The sequence below is a fragment of the Tauraco erythrolophus genome, chromosome 3 (assembly GCF_009769465.1).
Source record: "Tauraco erythrolophus isolate bTauEry1 chromosome 3, bTauEry1.pri, whole genome shotgun sequence".
In the NCBI taxonomy this organism is placed as follows: Eukaryota; Metazoa; Chordata; class Aves; order Musophagiformes; family Musophagidae; genus Tauraco; species Tauraco erythrolophus.
Genome location: NC_141467.1, coordinates 14,670,416 through 14,695,519, shown reverse-complemented (window position 1 = coordinate 14,695,519; position 25,104 = coordinate 14,670,416). Strand labels below are relative to the sequence as shown.

At 36.6% G+C, this 25,104-nt stretch overlaps 1 protein-coding gene across 1 annotated transcript in view; it reads right to left on the bottom strand.

Annotated features, from left to right (window-relative positions):
• The window catches only part of CDH9 (cadherin 9), a 71,545-nt gene extending 55,019 nt beyond the window's left edge, over positions 1-16,526 (bottom strand). The window contains exon 1 of the mRNA XM_086609014.1: positions 16,293-16,526. Coding sequence (XP_086465140.1) covers positions 16,293-16,523 — 231 coding nt within the window. The 5' untranslated portion in view covers positions 16,524-16,526. The remainder of the gene's footprint in view (positions 1-16,292) is intronic.
• Positions 16,527-25,104: the final 8,578 nt, after the last annotated feature.

Sequence of the window (25,104 nt, the reverse complement as noted above, 5' to 3'; positions counted from 1 at the left end):
AAAGCAATTTCTAAGAAGTCTTCTCTACTGCAGTTTTCTGTATTATTTCTTTCCACCTTCACACGAAACATTGAAAATGTTAATGGCAAGTTTGTGTGTACCCGTACACATATTTTAGAAGTTTGGAGCAACAGTCTATTACATGCTTTTTCTTAATTCTGGCTGGAATAGGGTTTGCCTCAATGTGCGTAATTCAAAGGTCTTTCTTAAAGGAGAACAGTAGGGTTTGCTTGCTGTTTTATTTTTTTTTTTAATTCTGGTTGCTGCAGACATAATAATAAAAACTTAAAGTGTAAATGATGCTAGTTATTTTGGTTTGAGGCTATAACAAGTCAGCAGGGGAACTTAGAAGCTATAAAAGATGAAGATTTTTTTCCCCCTGTGAAAATGAAAGCTGAACCAAGAGTTACATTGATATTGTCTTTTTGTACCAAATATATTTCTACTTAAGGCTTTGCTAAACCATAAGTCAGCTGTCCGAACACATCTCTATTCGTTTTATACTTCATGAGCAATTCACTCTTCAGATGGAAAACATTCTCCCTCCCCCTTGAAACACTGTATATTCAGTCTCTTAGCTCCTTGTACAGCTAAGGTGCTTTCCACAAGTCAGTCACAAATTTGCCTTTACTACAAACTCCTTTCCTTAAGTTTACCTTTCATAACTGTCATGGTTTGATGTGGGGGGAGGTTCTGGTCGCAGGGGCTGCCCACCAGATAGGACTCCCATCCCCCTCAGGGCTTGAGCCAATCGGTGCCTCTTCGAATTGCCCTATTTACGTCGGGACAAAGGAACTGGAATGGTGTGCCTTTGCCCAGGAGCGAGGAGAAGGGAGGGAGGCGCTGCCCTTGCTCCTCAGTGCCCGGCCGGGCGGCGGCCCGGGCCAGGCCAGTGCCAGCCGCTGAGGATGGTGGCGGTGGAGCCGCTTGGGGAACCTGAGGAGCGCCCCGCTCCTGGGGTGCCCGCTGGGCCGAGTTCACCCAGAAAGGACTGAGATCTGAGAGAAACGGCCACACCAACACCAGGTCAGTGAAGATGGAACTGGAGGAGGTGTGCTGGAGCTGAGTTTCTCCTGTAACCGGTGGCGAGATGGCAGGCGGCCCTCTTGCAGCCAAAGGCGGTCCTGGGGGAGCAGAGACCCACTCACAGCCCGTGGAAAAACCCATGTCGAGAAGAGATGCCTGGGCCTGAGTACAGTATGCATCTACGGTCCGTGGGACAACCCCCGTCGGTGTTTTGTTTAGAGGAGATGCCTGAGCCTGAGGACAGTTGTGAAGCATGGGCACAGGTAGGGACATATTTAGAGTCTGTATAGAGACGCATCTAGAGTCTGTGGGACGACCCACACCGGAGCGAGTGTCAACAACTCCCTAAGAATACGAGACTGTGGTAAAGCCCGCACCAGAGCAATCCATTGGGGAAGGATTGCATCCTGCAGGTAGGACTCAAGCTGGAGAAGTTTGTGCATTTTCCTCGTGAGTAGGGGATCCACTGGAGCACAGGAAAATGGTGTAAGGACTCCTCTTCCTTTAAGAGAGGAGTGGCAGTAACAACATGGGATGAACTGACCTGCACTCCCCCATTCCCTGGCCCCCTGCGCCACTGGGGGGAGGAGGTAGAGCCGGGAGGAAAGGAAGGGGGGGTGGAGAGGTGTTGTTTTTTAAGATCTGGCCTTGTTTTCTTTTTATCCTTTTAAGTAACTGGTTTTGCTTGTCTTTATTCTTTTAAGTAGCTGTTAATAAATCGTTTGCTTTGAGAAAGCTGAGTCTGTTTTGCCTGGGACCGTGGTTGGTGGGTGCTCCCTCTGTTCTTGTCTCGACCCTCAGTTCTTTTATTGTATTTTTCTCCTCTCCACTTCACTGGAGTGAGAGACCGGCTGCATGGAGTTTAGTCGCCGGATTGGCCTAAAACCACAACAATAACATTGTTTTCTTTACCACTTAAGGCAAAAGATTCAGATTAAAAAACTTTTCCATAAAATTAACATAATGAAACATTATTTTAATAGTTTGACAACTAGAAAATGTTGATGTTTGGGCTGTAATATATACAGAGCTACTGACTCTGGAAAATGTATACAGAAACCATAATAGACTGTACATAGTATAAACGATCAACTTGGCAAAGTGTCATTAACTGTCAGATTTAGTATGATTCTTCCAAATATGCTGATGACTTCATAAATGTGAAAGCAATAAGCATAAATAGTAAGCAATGGAAAGGAACACGATATACTATAAGGTATTCAGATATGTCCAAAGTGACTCATTCAGAAATGAGAAGAAAAAATATGGTTTCAGTACTTTTAGGATTCCTCAAACAGGTTTTAATCATAGTTTCTAGCTAAAGTTCCTGGGCTGAGAGAAAAACAAAATACAAATGCAAAATACAGGACACAAGCACATGTGTATGTGTTACTTTCAGAAAGCCATGTGCCTATTTACCTCAAATTTTTAGTCATATATGGTGATTGTACTATGCTATTTATTCTAGTGTTGTGGCACAGAAAAAGATTGGTTTTTCCAATATGTGTTAAAGCACAAATTTATTTGACTTGAGGAAACTTGACTGTAATTATCACTCTAAGCTTACTCCAAGTAAACAAGGTTATGCATATAGAGGTGGGAACGAACACAGTATTTGTGAAGGAGGATGGATGAGTGTTACCTAAACCAAAATAAATTAATTTATAGCAAAAATGCAAGAAGTGTACTTGAAATAAGAGCTTGTAGCATCCCAACCAACCCTAAAATCTTATAGAAAGTATGTTGAGTGCTAGTGACAGATAGGATATTACCCAGTATCCCCACTGTATGATTTAAGACCTTTGTGAGATTTACAGCAGCTAGGATAGAGTAAAAGCAGCATGTCAGCCAATATTCTCCTCCTTTAGCATTTTAACTAATTAAAAACTCTAAAGATATCTTAATAACTGCAATAGTTCTTCAATATGGATTGCAGCAGTAATATCTGCATTGCTTTAATTTTCTATTTATGTGTGTTTAATCAAAAGTTTTATGTATGTTCTAAATGGCAATGTATTTACCTGATTGGAATGTGTGACATCAGCACAAACTTCTTAATTAAACAACCAAACTCTGTGTGTGATGGTAACCTAAGTGACTGTATATTAAACAAGACAAATGACATTTACTTTTCTTATCTTCTGTTTTCCAGCATCTGGTTCTTGTGTTCAGCTGTCTATTGTTACAAATTCTCTGGAGAATGATATTGTGAAAAACACTGCTGACATCAGCTGCAGGTGCTGATTTTGACTTAATGGGTAAGGGTATTTCTGGTTTTCATTCAGGAAGGATCCAGCAGAATTCTTAGTATTTTTCTGGTACTGCTGATACAAACACAATATGGGGAAATTAATTCCCGACACGTACATCTCCCCATACCTCAGGGAGAGTCCTAGAAACCAGAGCTGTTTTCTCAAGTGCCTCCATCCCCTGCATATCTTCTGCACCTCCTGTGCCCTATATGCTAGGTTGTAGTCAAATCTGGAAAAGTGGTTGCATATTTCTGCACAAAGAATTGAGTTTCAGAGCACATAGAATGTCTTTGTTTGTTCTCCTCTCTCTATTCTCCAAATCAACAGCTGGATTGCAGGTTTTCTGACTGATGAGAAGAACTAAACTGTTTTTTTATTGTTTGTCATACTCTGTCATTTGTTTGTTCCATAACGAGATACAGGTTTACAGGAAGTGACTATAGTCATCAATTATATCCACAGGTCAGAAATCATCATGTCACGACATCAAGCTCTGTCACTTTAATCAGACCCTGGAACAGCTGGCAAATCTATCATTATTTTAAAGGTTTCACAATAAGAAAGAATATTTTTCTCATAGATTTTTCTCTCACCAGAAACTTCTGAGTGAAATCTGTCTCTGTGTGTGATATCTCTTGCTGTTTCAGAGGCACTCAAAATGCACTATAGGTCCAAAAGATGTGCACAGAGACAGGTAGGAATAAGAGCTGTGGGCCTGGAAGCAACATGATTTCATCATGTGAATGAATTATCCCTTACTCTCCACAGAACTAATTGATCTGGTCTCAGCTCTATACTCATAAGCATGTAAGAAATACTGTAGCAGGGAAGAGAAATGGTTTGTTTAGCCAAGTACTTTATCTCAGTGGCAATAGGAGATGCTGGTTTGAGAGAGCATGCAAACCTGGCCACTGCGATTTTTTTCTTTTTTACACTCCGTCCCCTGTCCCCAGCATCTACAACTCTCAGATTAGAATAGCGATATTAGAGGGACCTGTGGGTGTGTGTGTGTTTTTGTTTTATTTTGTTTGATTTATTTTGCTTTTTTGTTTGTTGTTGTTTGTTTGTTTGTTTTATGAATCTGATGTCCCTGAACTTGTTTAGTTATCCATTGCCCTAACTTTGGACAACTACTGCATTGACTGAAGTTATACTGAACTGATTAATGTTATACTGTTTCCAGTTGTGGGTTATCCACAATGATCTGAAGAATACATCTAGAACAGCAGCATTTTACTACTTCCAATCAAAATTTTACTTGTATATATACATATATATGTATACTTGTAGATAGAGGTCTACAGATCAAGACAATGTTTTTCAGAAGTCAATCTGTTAATTCTTCAATACTTTTTTTAGAATGTGGTTGTTAAATAGTTACTGTTTAAATACCTTAAATGCTTATCTAAAATCTTTTCTTTATCCTGAAATCAATGTGTTATACACACACACACATATATATATATACACATATATATTCTCATATCATTTTAGAAGCACAAAATGATTTTAAACTGTGGGGTTTTTTTGTTGTTTCTTTTCCTTTCACACACTTTGAAATTAGACCACATTTAGCCACTTGAAGCACAAAGACAATTAGTTGCAGTACCCCTAATAGAATGAAAACAGGACCGATCATTCCTGTTTCCTCCTATTAGCAGTATTTTTGAAGGACTAAAGCATTTCTTCTGGGACAGATTCACATTCTGCCCTTCACTTCATGCCTTTCTGCATGTGATTCTAAATCCTTCCTATGGAATGAGTGGGAATCCGACTGTGACCTCTTCCACTTCACAATTACTAGCCTGTATAGAGATTAATGTATTTTCATGTTTTGTGAAACTTAGAGAGACAGTTAAAAAAAAATCTAAATATTTACTTTGCTTTCTTGCAACAACCCCTCTTCCATTTACTTCAGGAACAATATATACAGTAATACTTGCTTGCATGCCAAATTCCTCTTTACATTCATTTTATTGTCCACATCATCCAATAAATATGCATGATTATTTCCTTTTGTCACTTATGTTACACATAACATACAGTAACGTTTTAATTTAAAAAAAAATATTGGTTTAAAGGATCTATAGTCTCAGCATTTTAAATGCAAATGCTGCTGTGTTAGACAGACAATGTAAGAAAATTCTTTATATATTTAAATATTTCATTTGTTAATTCAGTCCTATCAGTCAGCTACCTGACCCAGTTATATCTGAACATTTAATACTCTGTTACCTCCTAGTATTTGACAGTGTTTATTCATCACAAATGCTTATTAAAAAGAAAAATATGCTTACTTCCACAATCCTTGTAAGATTGAACTATCAGAAAAGCACCATTTTTAAAACTTGCATCAGTAGTTGCAATATTTTCAACAGTGTGATATAGTAGTGTTAATTCCACTTAAGCTGCATAGAAGTTTTAAACTGGAACATTTTTATGGGAACTAAATTTGTTTCAATATTTAGAAACTAAATCAGCTTAAAGTTCAAGGAGCAAAAACAGCTACAGGTGATGATAACAATCACAAATTTTAAGTTAGGTAAATGCATTTTATGAATTCTGGAGTACAAGTCTAACAGTACACCACTTAATACTTCTGTGTTTGTCATTTTTATGCATTGAGAAAAGTTAAACCAATCATGTATTTCAAAAATTCAAGCATTCAAGCACTGTTCACCAAGTAGCTAGCTATTAAATACTTAGTTTTGTTTTTCCTCATTTTTATAGTGTACCCTGATGTCTTATTCAACCCGATACTTCCAAGCCCTGCTGTCAATCAAATGGCTGATTCATGGTTGTTACTATTATATTCCAGAGCTTTTTTTTTGTAATATTGTGTGGGAACACTTCATACATAGACGTGTTGTGAGGAAACACTTCATCAGGATAAGTGTTGACAATTACGTTTTACAGATGGAAAAAATAAAGCAAAATATACATAAACCAAACATTCTATCAAAATTTATTAATAATTATTTCCAGCATCATCAACTACTTTTGTGGCAGGGTTTGGACTAAAACTTTATTTTGTAGCTGAATTAACAATTCCAAGGTCCTCTTTGAGATTTTCTTAAGAGTTCTGCAATTTAAACTGAGGGGAATTGATGTCCTTTCTCTTTAGGTTCCCTCTATGGAAGTGAAGAATACATAAAAAAATTCTCTTCAGTTAAAGCTAGAAGTCACTTAATATTATCAGCCTGATTGTCATTTCCTCACACTCTCAATGTGACAAAAATAGTATGATAGTTTCCATCTGAAATGGGCATGGATGTCCCTGAAATGTGAAGCAAGGTAAAGAGGAATTTATAACTTCATGGAGGTCAGAATGCTTTCTCACTCTTTTTATTACACTGATGAGTAAAAACAGAAAAGAGAGATTTCAGCAGTTTGTTGACCATTGGTATAAGAGAGAACAGAAGTTAGCCCAGTGTGTTTGTGTTGCTACAGCAATACATATGACAAGGATTTGACCGTAGTTCTGTGTGTCTATATCTGATAAGAGATCACAGGTTCCTCTTTTGATTGATGCCCAGCATAGTGTTAAAATGACTGATTACATCGGCCAGAGAACATGTTTTTCAGTTTCTAGAAGGCTGAAATGTGTGATGATTCCTGCAACGGACAGAATTTGATGTATCAGACACATACAGGAAGAAAAGAATTGTTGTTCTTGACAGTTGCTTGTTGACAGCTCCTCTGTCTTCAAGCTGACTATTCATAAACCTTTCTCTGATAGACAAGATGTTGCACAATACAACCCTCTGATGCAGTCAAATTGCCCTTTATAAGTAGTCACATATTGATTTTTTCTGATGGCTTTTGCACCCTCTTTGTCATCAGTCTGGCAGGTACCAGTAAACCACAATATAGTCAAAACACTTCTCTTCAGAATCGCTCCCATAATGTAATCAGTGCAATAAATATACAACATCATGAAAAGTATCTTGTGAAATACATTTTCCTCACCCTCTGACCTTGTCATGCACAATAAATGATTGCCTGAAAAGAGATAATGATAGGTCTGCAGATTGGCACTAGTCTAATCTTCTTTTCTCACAGGCTTAAAGCTGCAAGGCAGAGAAATACCAGCCTATGAAGTTATAATGAGACGCTAGGGCTATTCTGCAAACAACAATTACCTATCGTGGCAGGCTCTTAAGCCAGCCAGATCTTTTAGGGAGACTTGCTTAGGCATTTTATCATAAGAAGCTTGTCAAGACCAAGAGGGTTTTAAGCTTAGAAAAGCCAGTTTTTACTGTAAGGAAAATAGTATTTTAAATGGCAACTGGAAGTTATGACTGGAGACAGAAAAGAACGCCATTCTTCAGGCCCACTTTGTCCTTAAATCAGGGGTTTTTTTTCCACTTCGAGTCCTGGTTTTCATTAGCTCGTCAACATCCTCAATCCCTGCAAACTCCATAGGGGAGGACCGCCACTGTGTGGGCCCCAGACCCCTGTTACTGTTGTCCTGGCCCACCCCATGGCTGGTCTGAGGAAACTCAGGAGATCCCCGGGGAAGAGGAGCTCTGACTAAGCAAAGAGTAAGCGATGTAGTGAACAATAAACTAGACTCCACATAGTAGTCTTAGCTGCTATGTTGGGTATCAGGTGAGCATAATCTTTCCATACCTGAGAGGAGGAACATGGAGAGAGGGAAAAAGGAAAAGAAATGGGGAATTATTGTTGTTCTGCCTTTACTGAATTGTCTCATATTGGTTTTGGCTTTAAAAGTAGCTTGGGAGAGGAAGGGGAGGGGAAGGGAAAAGGGAAAAGAGAAGGAAAAGAGAAAGGGAAGAGTCTGGAATAAATAGTTTGAGGATTTCCTCATTTCTTATGCCTTTGGGTTATTCTTTGTTTAATTTTGTTTAATTTTGTTTTTCACTAGCAGTTTAGCTGATTTAGCATTTGAACTTGACAAACACACACAGAATCCTTGAAAACAGGACAGGGACCTAAAGAAATAATCTGTGCCATCTTCCTTCCTCCAGGTAGGGTCAGTGTGGACTTTCTAGCATGTTCTTTTTAATTTGTCATGGAAATCTCCAGTATCAAGATAATCCTGTCTCTCTGAGTGATCTTTGCCAGGTACTTCACTGCATTGACTGTATATATCATCAAAAACCTTCTCCTGATGTTGAATGTAAATCAGTCTTATGACAATATGAATCCAGCTTCTTCCCCTGATAATGACAAGAACTTGAGACTTTTTTTTTAGCAGTCTTTTATGTAGCTGAAGAAACAGAAGCTATCAGATCTCATGACAGCTGCTCTATATGTACCAAACAATGCCAACTCACTCTTTATTCATGTATTTGAAGTTTCTGATCATTGCAGCTGTTTTCAGAAATTATTCTTATTTTGTGAAATACGATGTCAAAATTTGATTGCAAAATTCTAACTTAGGCCTATCAGTGCAATGTAACATTGAAGATATTTCATATTCAAACTGTTCATACTTGGGTTATGCATGATGTGATTAGATCTCTTCACTATTTTTGCAACTTAAATTAAAAATTGTTTTAGGTATTCAGAAATAAGCAGCTGTCCTTTCTTCAAACTAAAACATCCTGATTGGTTTTGGAAGATGTAGCTTTTGTCTTTCACCACTTTCTTACCTGGCCCTCCAGCCTTCTTTTTAAACCTGGCAATGAAATTTTACTGAAAGCTTTGTTTTTAATTATTTTTTGACAAAAATTTTACTTTCTTTTTTTTTTTTTCAATAAAGTTTATGTTGGAAACCTTCAGAAAATAAGTTATTTTTAAACAAGTAAAGCTATGTCTCTTCATAGAATTATAGAGTGCTTTGGATTGGAAGGGATCTTAAAGATGATCTAGTTCCAACTCCCCTACCCCAGGCAGAGATGCCTTCCATTAGATCAGGTTGCTCAAAGCCTCATCCGGCCTGGTCTTGAATACCTCCAGGGATGAGGCATTCACAACTTCTCTGGGCAACCTGATCCAGTGCCTCACCATCCTCATTGTAAAAAATTTCTTCCTTAGATCTAATGTAAATTTACGCTTTTTCAGTTTAAAGCCATTGCCCCTTGTCTTATCACTACACGTTCTTGCAGAAAGTCCCCCTCCAGCTTTCTTATAGGCCCCCTTTAGGTAATGGAAGGCTGCTAGCAGGTCTGCCTGGAGCCTTCTCTTCTCTGGACTGAACAATCCCAACTCTCTCAGACTCTCTTCATAGCAGAGGCATTCCAGTCCTCGGATCATCTTCTTGGCCCTCCTCTGGACCCAGTCCAACAGCTCCATGTCTTTCTTCTGTTGAGGATCCCAGAGCTGAACGCAGTACTGCAGGGGGGATCTCACAAGAGCAGAGTAGATGGGCAGAATCACCTCCCTCGACCTGCTGGCCATGCTTCTTTTGATGCAGCCCACGATACTGTTGGCTTTCTGGGCTGCCAGCGCACATTGCCAGCTCATGTTGAGCTTCTCATCCACCAGCACTCCCAAGTCCTTTTCCTCAGGGCTGCTCTCAATCCATTGATATTTTTAGTTAAGTTATGCATTTATCTGGAGACAGCAGCTTGTTGTGATGGGGTTTTTAAACTTTTTTTTTTTCTTGGATTGCCTGTTTCCATTTTATTTTTATTTTGAGGATTCATCTGGCTAGAGATATGGATGCTTGAAACTAGACAAAATGTTTGTTGAAAAAATGTGCGAACTGAAGAATGCAATGTAAGTGGAGTTAATTTATTAATTTATTAATTTAGGAATTAAAGAGGTTTTTCATTTCTTATTTTTTAAAGTATGGTCAGACTTTTTCTTATTTCTTTGGTCTTTTCTGTCTTTATGGATTTTTTTTCTTTTCTATTTTGATTATTGCATTATTTCTGTTATATTCATTCAAAGATAAGGAAAAATTTGGGGTCTGAGAAAGAAAAACAAAAAAAGATGAGACTTAAGAGACCTCACTATTTTTACTTATTTTTTCTTATTCTATTTACCTTAAAATACTGATTTTACTTGAAAAGCAGAGATTCTAATGAAAATATATTATTAAATCTTATTCAAAAACTGTGTTTTAAAAGATGACTTTGGGTAATAGTGCGTGCTACATGGAACATGTTAAGATTGTGATTAAATTTTCCTGAAGATGACTTACACTTTTAAATGATTATATGTCAGCAACATATGATTGTTTATGATTCTGTTGTTTTTTTTAAACTTGTCATACTGCTAAGTCAAAAAATGGCAAAGAAACGCACTTTTTCTAGCAGCGTTTAGGAGCTGAACTGAATGCTTCAGTTTTTTAAACAAGACAAGCGGGATGCATCTGTAAAAAAGTGGAGGGCACACTTGAAACACTGAAAGGATAGTGCACCTGTATGTTTTCTCATCCTAAGAATGGGTGGCTCTTAAACTGACTGTGGAGTGAAAATAACAAATTCTGTAAAGAAATCTTAATGGATTAATTGTATAAATTGATTAAAAGCACAAGAGAAAAAGTAAGTTCTTTCATGTATTCTAAAGACAAGATTAAGATAAAATTCAATGTATAAATAAAACAATATTAAGTAGTTGTTAATAAAAAAAAAAAATTTGTAGCAGATGAGAACATTATGCTTCCAGATGGAGAAATTAAGGTTACTGCAGACTTCGGCACTGCAGTGCTGTCAGAAGCCAGCTCAGTGGATCAGCCATTTAGGTCATAAGCTTCTTCCTCCCAAACTGCTCAGAGCAGAGGCTGAGAATGGCCAAGGCTTTGGCAATATGGTTGAACTGGAATAAAAGTAGTGGAGTAGGGACTTCACTGATCCCATTTTCTAGTTTCTCTGCTGCTTCTCATAGTAAGAGGCAGCCTACTTTGGACTTTTGTGATGTACCAAAGACAGTCAGTAAAGTAATGTGAAATAATATTTCCAGGCATTAGTACATTTTCATTCTATATTTACAAGGAAATACTATTCAATTTCACTAAATAAGACAAAACCTAATACAGTAAAATGGGGATATTGAGTGAAGTTTTGTATTAAATAACAGCAAGTCTGGTGAGGTTGGTAATTCAGTGAGACTTCTTGGATTGTTACATGAAGTTCTTTTGGTCTTGTCTCTCTCTTTTCTTATCAGGCAGACTACTATGGTAAGTAACCTCACTTACAGGTGTCTGAATATTTGTAAGTGCAGACTACAAGAAATAAATGGTTGCATTTGAATATATGTTATACCCTGCTCCCCAAAATAAAAACAAAACAAAGCACACACAATCCCTCCAAAAAAAACCACTGTCTGAGTATTTTTCTTTCCACTTTATAATTTTTAATAAGGCACACAGGCAAATATCATGGATCAAACTCACTAGTTAACTGGAGGTAGAACACCAATTTTTCTTCAGTTTGCATCCAATGTAAATGATGCTTATGACCTGGCAAAGCCCATGTCATTCATTTCTGTGGAAGTTATTAAACAGGAGGTTATTCATGGAGCAGCTCATTTTGAGCAGTGTCAGTTCTTTTTAATTCAATTTTGTATTTCCCCGCTAAATATGAAAAAGAAAGGTTGGAGATGGTGTAAAAAAAAAAGTTGTTGTTGTTGTTTGTTTATCTTTTTTAAATTCTGGAATATAACAGTTGTTTGATGGCACAGTTTATGACTAGTCTAATATATATTGCATGGAACTTCACACATTATTTGCCCATGAAGATTAGCAGTCTTTGATTAACAAAGTGTCTGTTTGATATAGCGAGAGACTAGCTTTCATGTAAAAAAAAATGTAATTGACTGGCTTAAAAGGACAGAACATCTCTTGTCTCTTGAAATCACTTAAGTATATTGTTGCAAAGTGTAAAGGACTGTGTTTTCCAAAATGGCTGATGATTTTGATTAGGCCTATTTCTTCCCACCCAGGAATACTTCCCAAGGACTGGAGTTAGAGAGATGGAGTTAGAGATTTTCAAAAACTAATGCTCATTCACTGGGTGTCAGGTAAGTTATTTAGAAATGAAGGCACATAAAATCAGTATTAGCTTTGGAAAATAAAACTAATTATCCCTAAAGGGCTACTTGGTTAGAGCTTTCTGTGTATTTTATTACCTTTTTCTTTAATTAATGAACATCATCCCCATCAATATTTTACTACTTCCTAAATTGCATGTCCTTTTTTATTAGATTATTATCTGTTTGGATTGTTTGTTTAGGAATTGAATAAATCTGGTAGACTTTTTTCTTGTAGGAGGTCAGTGTTTTAGATTCTAAGATTCTGCATGAGGCTTAAAGTTAGAAGCAGCTGAGAAGTTGGATCTATGGCCTCTTTGTAGTGAAAGAAAAGGAGATTGCAGAAACAAATGAATGCCACAGTATGATACACAGTCACGTGTTTTATTTTCTCAACCTCTTTGTGTTTCACCGAAAAATTACCAGTTTTATTATTTTTCTTTAAAAAGAAACTTCTCTCATACATTTAACTCTGAACGTTATCTTGTAACCCATTTTTTCTTTTTCTTTTTTGTGAATTCTCAGTAGGCAGAATGAGTTTTACAATTTCCCTCGCTATATCCTCTGAAAATTCCTCACATTGATTATCTCATTGAGATATTCAACATTCATACCAGGCAACAGACATCTTGAAAGAATATGGTCATGTTTATGGTTTAGAATTTTTTTTTTCTTGGCTAGATTTTTAAACAAGACTCTGTGATACCGCTTACTTTCCCTGTGTCTGGCTGAATATTTCAGTTGCAAACTCTCCAGAGCAAAGTTTACCTCCCTATTCACTTTTTATACAACATATAGCATGATGGAGTGACTGGTTTCTCTAAGTATTTCCTGAATATAATAGCTTAAAAGGATAAGAAATGTAAGGATGTCATAAGCAGTTCTTGCGTTGCTGCAGGTGTGAGTAATAGGACCTAACGAATTTAAAGACTTCCTATGCACTTATTTTTGTGCATGCACCAGAATATGAGACAGGTGAGTCCTCTGAGTTGGGAGAAGAAAATATGTTTGATGGATATACTGCAGGTTGTCTGGATTTACCTTGACTCCCATCATATGCCTTTTGCCTAAAGGGTGGTTGGTGATTTAGGTGTGTTCTTTGAGTAATTTCCTTACTACAGTTGTTCTAGTTATCAAGCCTTTTTGCAGCTGTTGTATGCTAACTTCCTTTGCTCATCAAACAGTATTTTCTATTTCTGCTAAGTGCATTAGATACTGGTCTCCATTTTATGTCACCTACCATACTACCACTGCCTTTGTCTAAAAGCCATCTAACTATAATTTGGAACATAAGCTCTGTTCTAACTGCTCAGAGTTCGTTAACACTGTGTTACTCCTGTTAGCAGTCTGGGATCCATGCACCAGGTTTGCATGGAGTTGGGTTTTTCATCTACCTTACAAGTACACCAGGCCTCTTTTTTAGTTACTTGTTGTCACAGATGAAACCTACCCACAAGCACCACTCAAGTAAATGAGACCATGGCTGCGTTTGCCAGCTCTAGCTGCTTAGATTAGTCTGGTATCTGCACGAAAGAAAGAAAAAATCAGGGATAATGGAGTTGCTAACAACTTTCCATGCTTGGAAGATATTTAGGAAGGATACCAGAAGGTGAGAGTAACCCTGGTAAAAAACAGTTATTTGGCCTTAAATATAAGGAAAGACATCTCCCTGAGACTACTTGTGTGGTGAGGCCATTAGCTGCCGACAATCTATTTTTAAAAAGAGCTACTTTTATAATAATAATAATAATAAGCATAACACCTTAGATGTGATACTCCCTCCAGGGACCTCTGACACCAAGCGGGACCTGAGCTCAAGGCAGAAGTGCCCTCACAGGGACCAGGCTGCCAGCCAGGACTTGGACAGTCCAGCAGTAAAAGAAAGTGATAGTTCCCCTGGGTCCCTGCTGCTAGTCTAAACTGGGCTGGGAGGCCGAACATTTGGAGTGGGAGATGTGTGGATGTTACAGAATAGCTCTCCAACCCATGCACCCATCCTCCTTAGCAAATAAGTTTTATCTCTTTATGTCATTCTAAGTGATCTTACCCCACTACCAATAACAGAATACTCTCATAACAAAGTAAAGTAACAACAAAGTAGCATCACTAACAAAACACAAGCAATGACCTAACATTAAAATTGTTTGAAAATTGAACTAGGGAGGGAAAACTAATTTTTCAGTATTATGGTTATGATCCTTTACTATTTTATGTTCTGATAAAGTTTCTTAATTCAGTTTATTGAATTTTTAGTAGAACATTTATTATTCTATCCCAGTAATCCATCTGCCTGTGCATATCCATATTAAAGAGGGACTGGATAAGAATACTTGCTATGAACTAGTCCCCATGGGTTGGAATAAAAGAGTTCTCTCTTCACACACACCAGTTTGCTAATTACCATCACTTTGAGCAGGAGAATACTAAACCTGAGATTTAAGCCTTTCTTGGAATAATACTGTTCAAAAAGTTATTACTTTTTTTTTTTTTAAGGAAAAAATTTCCTTAGTTGACTTCTTCTTGTAGCAGCTCCCTCTTGATGCTGTATGACACATGTACCCAGGATAATTTGAACTAACTCAAATGGATTTACTGTGGTTTTATACCACTGAGGACAGAACTATGATAATTTTGTCATGTCATAAACTGTTCTAAAGTTAATGCAACCATATGGAGTTTATCACTTCAATCCAACTCCATCTCTGTGGAATATAAGTTAATACTTGGGGTGATTTCCATCTGTTTAGAGAATCAGTAACGCTGACTCCTCCCTCAGGGCCTCTGTACAATATTTTGCAGTGAAATGTGAAGAATCTCAACATGTTATCTGAGTTGTAAGAAATGAATCATCTCAGATACAACTGCAGTACAGCCATTTGTTTTCCTTCCTGGATTTAGCTCTGTGATAATAAGGTCCAATGGCTTTTAGTTAGTTTGCAATAAGCGTCGAGTACGTTTAAATTTGTTGCAATATAATATATAGGCATTCCTCGTGTGAAATAGAGATGACAATGACAGTCTTGATGACAGCTTAATTTATTTGAGGTTTAGAATGGCATAGGTGGCTTAGAGTCCATTCATCTACAGCAGCGGGATTGAAACTGGAATCAACTCTTATGTTTGATACTTGTGCCTCTTCTATGACTACATTCTATTTTAAAAAAATAAATAATTCTCGAAGTCTCTGGAGGTCTATATTATTGTGCACCTTATTGTACATTCTCTTTGCAACTTTACTCAGTACTAAAAGATACTTCTAACCAAATTTGGTTTAGAAATCTCTCTATGCAGTTAGTTCACACTTTATTGAAGATCTTTCTGCCTACAGCAATCCTTCCTATTTTGCACATTGATAAACAGATTTAGCAATGGGATTATTTGCTCTCATCTTATTTCTGCTCTTTCAAGTCAGAATTAATCTCACTGAAAACAGAGTTGTATGGATGTAGTGTTGGTACAAATGAGGTCAAAATCAAGTTCATAGTCACCATGATTGGCTGCTTTGATGTTTGTAGATAGGTCTCAAAGAATGGAAAGTCTTTCAAGCCATTAAGTAAAGATTTCAGTTTGTTGCAGAAATGGTGAAAACCAGGTATTTTTTTCTCCTCAACCATTTTATCCATACTTAGAATTGTGCATAGACAACAATTTCATTATTAATAAATAGAATTCTATATTTCACTTGAGGAAGTATACATTCCAATATACTAGCAAATGCCACGAGTTAGATAAATGAAGGCATACTTCTCTATTCCCTTATCTAATATTTATGTTTAACAGTAGAATACTGGAAATTATTCAGTGATAAAACTTGCATGGGCATATGTAATAAGAAATTGGAACATTTTAGTCTGAACAGTTTCATATTTTCTTTAACTAAACTACTTCATTTCTCCCACAACTTCAAACAATCATGGAAGCCTCAGGTGGTCCATGATGTGCTTTGTTTGACTTAATTGAGAAATTGGGACCATTGCTGTATAAAAAGCAAAACAACTGTAGAGAAGAAATGAAAATATCAAAGGCGTCAGTTGCATCATCTCTAAAGTATCCTTTAAACACCAGTCTTACCTTGCCCACGTATTGAGTATCTGGACCTGTGTACTCCTCTAGCAAGAAAAATTGATTCCACATCCAACCACGCTTGGTGCGGTGCAGTGTTTTTCCACCATTCTCTGATAATTCTGTTATCCTTTCACTGTGTGAATGTTTGTTAGTCCTCTTTTGGGATGGCAACATATGAATCACAAGAAACATACAGCTCCAAAGCAAAACCATCAAGAAGTAGTAAGTCCTCATCATTTACAGTGATCCTGTTGGCCTCCACTCCTCTAATAATTCACCAGAACAAATTTTTCAAATGTTATATTCCTCTTGTAAGTATGACCTAGAGGACAGAGAAAAGTATTTGAGTAAGTTGCAATAATTTTGTTTCCCTAAAACCATGGTCCTAGGGAAACAGGATTACCAATAGCCTTAGATCGTGACAATAACTCATGGAAATTACATATAACCATAAAAATAAAGATCAGTTGTGTGTTGGAACTTTTTCTTGAGACAGCTATGTACAAGAACTACTCAGAGAGTTATAAGTCAAGTTCTTTAATGTCTCCTTCATCTTCTTCTGTTTCACTCTTTCACACTGTATATAGACATTAATTTAAAACACAGTCTGAGTAAAATACTTCTTCTTCTGAAAACTTTAGCTACAAACAGCATCCAGACATAACGAAACAGCCCAAATAGTAAGAAACCTTCCAACCTAATCTCTCCCAGCTCAGCCTAATGCTATCTTCTCTTACTATCTGTTCAGAATTGTCTGCAAATCTGATATTTTTACTTCATGATTAATACAAACCCTTTTTCATCTTTGCTAGCCCCCAATTGTCCAAAGTATCTGCTTCTGTTTCTGCACAAAGGAACTCATAATATGTGATGAAATTTAAAGTATTATTGATACCTTCAACAGATTCCTTATTCAAGAAACAAAAAGTAATTGTTAGATAAGAGTTGGTTCATAGGAATCCTGCTGGGGTTAACAAAATTCAGCATTTGGAACAGAATTCTGCATTTGGAATGTATTTTATTTCTTCCCCTCTTGAATGAATAAGAATTTTCATGACATAGAATCTTACTGTTATTATTTTTTTTTCTGAAATTGGAACTGATGTTTTGTGTAAAAGTTTGTAAAATACATTTAATGAAAGCCAAATATTCTTTGTTTTTAAACTCATACTCTTTATTAGGCAGTACAACCGAGGTGCCTGATGTCCTAATCTTTTCCATCACCTGGGTTTCCTGTCAAGCCTGCTTTTGCTTTAGAATATCATTAGCTGAGCTGTCATTGTATATTACAGAAAGCTTAGGAAAACAATTCAGCAGCAGAAGTATCATTTGTTTTGAGAATCATAGTCCATGAGCAGTGATAGTAGCATGAAGCCACAACACCCAGAAATTTTGGAATACTGAAATTTTGGATTTTTTTGAAAAAACATTCATATTTATCCTTCGTTCTCCCACAACTCAACATTACTAGCAGTTATTTTTGCTTTGTTTTTTGTTTTGTGGGGTTTTTTTGTTTGTATTGTGAGTGGGTTTGGGTTTTTTTTTAGAGGAGGGTAAGGGAATCTTTTTCTGTATAAAAAGATAAAGATTTTTTGAAATAAGGTGCTTTTTGTGAAAATTATTAGTCAGCTGAGAACCAAAACTGTTTAAAGGAAAACATTCAGTCAATCGTACTCTAAAGATCTTAATGATTAAATTGATAAAATTGTACCCTTGTGTGAAGTTTTTCTTAAAATTATTACATTCTGTATAGCTCAGGATCTTAACAAGCAATCGTGACGGAGGATCAAAGTCTTAGCGTTTTAGTAACTTCAAACAGAGTTTTAGGTGAGCAAGAAGTGAAGGCTTGGAATATTTATTACTTTCTAACATCGTGTTCAAAACCAAAAAAAACCCAATTTAATAGATGGCAAATTTATGCAGAAGATCATGGTTATAATGCAGAGAAACTATTTTTTTACTTCTTTATTTTAATTGAAGAATCAAAGCACAGAGCAAATTAACTCTATTTGCATAAAATCATGCATGTACACAGATCTTGGCATACATTAGTAGATGTATTTTCTTTGAATTCTGTAGGTAAACCCAAAATCTTGTTTACTTCTTTGTAATGCTCAATTTGTTCATTGTTGCACAATGAAGGGCAAGGGGAAATCTCCTGTGGTTAATTTAACACCAGTAAATTTTGACAGTTAACTGGAAAACATATTGCTTACGTGATGATCTTGCCTTGTGGTTGAAACTTTCCACACATCAAAAAAAAAAAAAAAACAAAAAACCACAACCTGAGCTAATCTTCTATCTATGTCTAAATTTGATGATTCTTTCCCTGTGTAATACAGACTGAAGTAGTTTTTGTCACTGAATAAAACTATTTATCAATGTAGAACATAAGACATGATCATCCAGATCCCCAAATCCAGCCCACTATGCCATCTGAGACAGATTGCAGGGCCTTTTCAGACTTCATAAATTAGATCTTGCCTAAAGTATTGTGGAACGAAATTAGACAGCAATAGGAATTACTTTTGAAAATACTGTACTCAAAAGACCAAATTATTAAGTTTGTCCAAAGGCTCTGAAGTCTTTTATCTCTTATTGAGATACTCCTGCTTGATGTGTCCTCAAATAATGCTCTTTCACAGCTGCATTACAGCACTTTTTGTTGGACTGTAGTTCAATACCTCTTACATACATTCTGAATGATAACATGTTCAAATATTCATATCAATCAAATTTTGAATTTGATTACTTTTGCTTTGTGTATGAGTGATGCGTTGCTATTTAACTATTCCAATAAATTTAATGGTTTTTATATATCTAAGGTCATGACCGATTTATTTGACCAATCTATTTCTCTAATTTCTTGGAATATATCAGCTCTTCTACATTAAACCAAAACAAACCACAAAACAAACAATCAAGAAGCCCTGAAAATTACACATGTATTTGCCAAAATTTTAACACATGGTTAATCGATGAGACTACTAAACCTATAAGCCTTGGAAGACAGCTGTGAAAAATAAATTATCCAAAAACATCAAACAGTTTCCGTTTTCTCTTCAAAATTGTATTATTTCAAAAGTCAGACAAATCTAACACTCAGATTATTTAGTCTGGTTTATTTTTACTCTTTTTGAAATGGGAAGGATAGGGGGCGTCAATACATTTTCATTTGACCATTTGGGGATGTCTGATTGCATGTTCAATTTTGTGATAATTTCAAATGTAAATGAAATTTCAAATTTCAAATGCTTCACTTTTGCTTTCTCAAAACTACACATTTTAATTTCCTGAAATTGCTCTCATTTCTTTCTGTCCAAATACTATTTGCTATGCTCCTTCAAATGCATAAGATGTTTATAACACTCTTTTTTTTTGTGCTCAGAGAAATACTTCAAGGTGGTCATTGGCTTATGCATCTTGTATCGTAGTCAACTGTTCAAGTGGGTCAGGAGTTGCTTTTGGTAGACTCAGAAGGCATGTTTTAGTACTGAAACAAAGGATTCTGGTGTAGTCCAGAAAAGCAAGAGCAGCTCTTCAAGCAACCACAACGCACTGTGCACAGACGCTCTAAGCCTGCTAAAATAAATTATTTCTGTGCAAAGTCCAATTTTTTAACAGATATTTTTTCTCAGATGAATCTAGGTTTCCACATTTTGTCTCAGTCGAGACAGAATTTAATCCGAGATTGTTTAAAATGTGTGATTTTCTACGTAGTGCTGCCCTCTACTGTTTTCCTTGTTAATTAACAGAACTTGAGCACTACTACTGAGAAGGCAGGTAATAGCCTTCATATCAAGAAGCATAAGACTCAGTTTTTGGAATGACTGAAAAAAAAAGAAAAAAGCTATAGCTCATTATTTTCTGCTTTTGATTTTTACAATAGTTGGATGTATTAGGTGTAAAGAGGGAGTTATTAGCCTGGATCAGTCTGAATCTACTGAACATTGTGCTAAACATCTAATTTGATCTCTTCTAAGAGGAGTAAAGATCTTAAGTTTGAAACTAGAGAGAAAAATTTTAATGGATTTTGTTCTTATCAACTGATCAAAATTATGTAGACAATCTCTCTCACTTCACCTCTGCTTCCACCATTTACTCAGTACAATGGTCAACTTACTGTTCTTGTCAAACAATGGAAAATTATTTTCTTCCTGGTTGCATTGGAAATTTCCTTTAAGATAAGAAATTCGTGTATTAAACATTTTAATGCTCCAATTTGTGGAAAATATGCATTCTTTCCTCGCTTTGCAAATCAGAGAATCTGAGTGGAGGCAATAAATGTTTTTTTTTTATTTGTATGCTTTGAAGGTTGTGTGATGGTAGCCTAGAACCATTATAGTCTCTCCTTGCAGTATGGACTCTGATATCAGAATCCTACAACAGCTCCAGGTAAATGAATTATCTCTGTATGAAAGACATTATTCTCCTGAGAACATCAGCAACTGGAAAAATGTATCTTTTAAAGTCCTTTTGAATGTAAAATATTCTATTTAGATTCTTCAGGTGTAGTGTGAAATAAGCCCTGCTGGGATCAATAGCAAGGATTTGTTAGCAATGATGCCAATTTAAATGTTTCTATAGCAATTGCCATGGCAATGTTTTTAATTAGTGCAGCACAGTCACTCACAAGCGTGACATGAAGAAAGACCAACCTTCGGCAACTTGATAATGTAACCCACATTAGTTTGTTTCATTTGTTAATAGAGAAGTAAAATTCTGTTCTGAAAGAAAAAGGCTGTTGTGCTCATGTATAGCTAAAAATAGCAGAGTTAACTGCAGCAGCAGTGCTGCACATTGTGCTTACCGATCTTTAAATAGGCAGTACGCAACTGATGTTCAGGATGATCCAAATAATCTGTAAAACTAAAATATGTCAGGACATGGCAAGTATGAATCTTCTGTAACCTGTATGCATGGAAACAGTCTCATCAACTTTGGCTGTGTTTCTTTTGAAAACAGAATATCTGAATATAGTTTTAATCTACCTAGTGTGAATACTAAGAACAGTAAAGCTGTAGCAACAAAAGGCTATGCTATAAAGTGCACACTGCCACCAATAATACCAAGACTTTGGTAGAGGCTAGGTCTGTGTCACTATTGCTTCACTTTTACTACTCCCCTAACTAATTAAAGGTAGCCCAGGTATGCGTACACATGCTTTCCTCTGACTTCAGCGCTCAAATATTCTGAGTGCAGTCATCCTACAAACATGAATATAGACGGTGGACATATCATTAGTGGCTGACTTTCGAAAAACAAGCTCCTTTTTTTTTCATCTTCCTAATTTTTCCCCTTCCCTCTCCCCTCTTCACAGATACAGACAGGGTTAGGAGTGACATTGAAAGGAAACAGCCAATGTGCATCTTGACTGACAGACTTCCTATACTGAACCTGGGAGAATCAAGGAGGTGTTTTCATTTATTTCTATGAAAGCTGAAGTAATATTTGAGGGATCCCCAAAACTTAAGGGACAGATTTTTGACTCACAAACACCCATTCTTTGAGTACAAGTACTCAGATCCCATTCAGGCACAGAAAAAAAGGCCACACAAAAAAAGAAACACTTTCCCACTCAGCAGCTCCTGCTGCAAACCTTTCGGAACAGATTTTCAAAACCACTTTCTGCCCATTATATTGCTGATCTATTCAGTAGTGTATACAGTGGAGATAAGCTCAACTGAAAATGAAAATTTTACTGGGAAACAGCTGAAGGCAGTTCTTTATGTCTGGGACACAAGTGCATGTTCCCTTAGCTACGTGAGTCAAGGAGTCACACGAATTTGAATAAAGTTTTAGGGAATGTGAAATAACAGCAATTTGTATTGGAATGTCTGTTGAATTAATGTCTTTAGGCAAATGAATCTATGATTTATAGGTGTTTTGTAAGAAACATTTATCTTGCTGTTAAAACAGAGTTAGCATTTATTTTAGAATTTTGCCAGCCTCTTGGGCATGTAGATTGGAGATATTGGTCCAAATTCAACTCAACATGACTGGAATCACCCTCTCTATAGAACTCATAGTGAGTAACGCCAGTCTCCTAGGTGCGTGGATCTGGCAAGAGAATGTGTTGATTCATTTTTGGACAATCCCCACTGGCAAAGATTCTTGCAGACACACAGCTGTGATTTAAAGCAACTGTCCCTGGGCAGTGAAAATACCATCTGCCCTTCTCTGAAGCAAGTCTCTTTCGAGGTACAGATGAAACTGTTTCTAGATTCTTTCTCCCCCAATCATCCTTCCATCAGCTAGTGAATGAAGCCTGCAGCACTTCCAACCCATCCTGTGTAAGAGTCTCTCACTTGTTAGCGATGGTGTTCAATGAAGCTAAAAAGAGACTTTTAAAATATCTGCTTCTGAGGCAGCAGGTCACAGGATTACAAAAGCAAAATGTGTATTTTCACATTAAAAAAAAAAAGTAGAAGACTCTTTCTCAAATAATGAAACTTTTTGCAGTATCTGTTTTTCATCAGCATGAGAGGAAGTAGGAAATATAGCACTTGTAAAACCTTAACGCAAGGCCTTTTGAAGATATGCCTTTGATCTTTAGTATCGATTTTTCTCCACAGGGAACACATTTCACTCTTATCATATAATGAAGCTGCATTATAAGTTTTTATACCACACCTTATTTACAAATGCAACACATTTATCACATCTATGTTTTTTAAATAATAGCCTTCAGAGACAAGAGGAAAAATAAATGTTGTAATTAAAACAAAATTCTTCTCTTTGCCTCTCCTTTAAGATTGCCTCAAGATCTGTCACTCATAAACTGGTTGACTGTACTTTGATATTGATACCCTGCAATATTTAAGGATTTTTTTTTATTATTTTTGCTTACTTTTTCATAAAAAGCATATACCTCTATCTGCCCAATACAAAATAAAGCAGTGTATGGAGGTGTAAACCCTTATTTTCTAGATGCATGGATTCTCATCAGTCTCTCTGCATGAAGCAGATGATATTCACCTATGGCAGCACTGTTAATGACAGAATGCACTTACCAGTTCTCCTGATAACTGGGACTATATGCTTTCACGGAATGCCTCTTTCTTACTGCTTTATTATGCAGCAGTCTACTCTGGTCACACAGCTAGGTCATAACCAAGCAACCTGAGATTCCATGTCAGGTGCCTCCTACCTCTGCATATATCCTGAGCATAGCATGTACCAGAATGAAAGCTTGCTAAACTTTCTGAGTCTACAGCTTGTATAATGGCCCAAGAGGTTGTTACAAGTCAGAATTTCTCTGAATAAACATATCTTCAAGCTAGTATTTCCCAGATTTTTAAAAACTATTAGTCTCTCCCATCCTCCTTCTTTTTGTTCATGTATGTCTGAGTTGTTAGAAATGTCGTTCCTATAGAGAAGGATTGTGAAAATCAGACTTAATTACTTAAGTCTGTGGACTTCTGTGGACTAGAGAAACTCAGTTGCTGACCAATTAAAGGTAGTTAGCAGATTCAGACTGATAATTGCAGCCCATTGTTGCTGCTTCCTTCCTAAAGGAGCTGAGCAGCTGCTGAGTGCTGTCATTTATCAGAACTCGACTGCCTTTATGTCCTTCTGCTGTCTCCAAGGGGATCACAAAATCAAGAAAAATCTCGTCCTCAGAGTTGAGCAGGCCCCTTGCAAGGATAGAAATTTGTGCACAGAAACAGTGCATAGGTTTAACATACTTTTTTGCTATTTGTTTTCTCAGTTGATCTGAAAGTCTTATACAGCTGAGGCTTCAGCCTTTATTTCCATAATAAACATCCTAAAATACCTACAAGTGGTAATTCCACCACTTACAGAAACAATATAGATCTCAGAAACACGAAGTACAATGACTTTCTTTTTTCTTATTTCTAGATCTGAATCTCTTCCTTAAAAACCAAAAACCACCACCATCCACAAGCAACCAAAAAGCCTTTCACTTCCATCTCCTTTGACTTTATTAATGAAAGACAAATGCAAAACATGAACAAATTTTAAATACGTGTAAAAAAATATTGCTTATTCTGTTAGTATCCTGATAGTCCAAGATGAGGATGTCTTCAACAAGCAGACATCCATGATAGCGTATAAACATGATGAAGCATACAAAGGTTTTTCTTCTGTGAGTTTTCTCAGTCTCCAAATATTATGTATTTAGTAATCTCCAATAGATTCTCTTTGTCATGACTTTGTCCACTTTTATTTTGAAACCATGTAAGCTTTGAGGAGCCACAACATTCTGCAAGGAGACTCACAGTTTAACAATTTTGTGAAAAGAACCAACTCTGTTTGTTTTTAAACATTGTAACTGACATCTTTATTAGACAACTAATACTGTCATTAGAAGCCACAGTAAGCAATCATTTCCTCTTCACTTTCTTTGCCACTGATGAATGCATAGACTTAAATCAGCTTCTCTTTCAGTTGTCTCTTTTCCAAAATGCAAGGTTCTAGGTCTGCCTGCTTAATCATTCCTTGTCTGGAAGCTGTGCTATGCCTTTGATTGCACCTACAGCTCTCCTCTGAATCTCTTCCATCTTTTTGGTGTATCATTTGAGATTGGTGAACATACATTGTTGCAGCATTCAAGCTGCAGTAGCTTCATGCATATATAGACAACAGGTTAGTCTCATTCTCTACTTAATTTCATCACAATATATGGCATTGTTTCCTTTTTTTTGACCGCTGCACAGCTCTAGGCTAATGTTTTCCTGTTATTATCTATTGTTACGTTATGGTGTTATTTCCCAAAGGCAATAGTCTGACTTTATTATTTTAAATGTAAAGTCTGGGGTTTACCGTGCGTGTGGCTTTACATAATTTCATAACA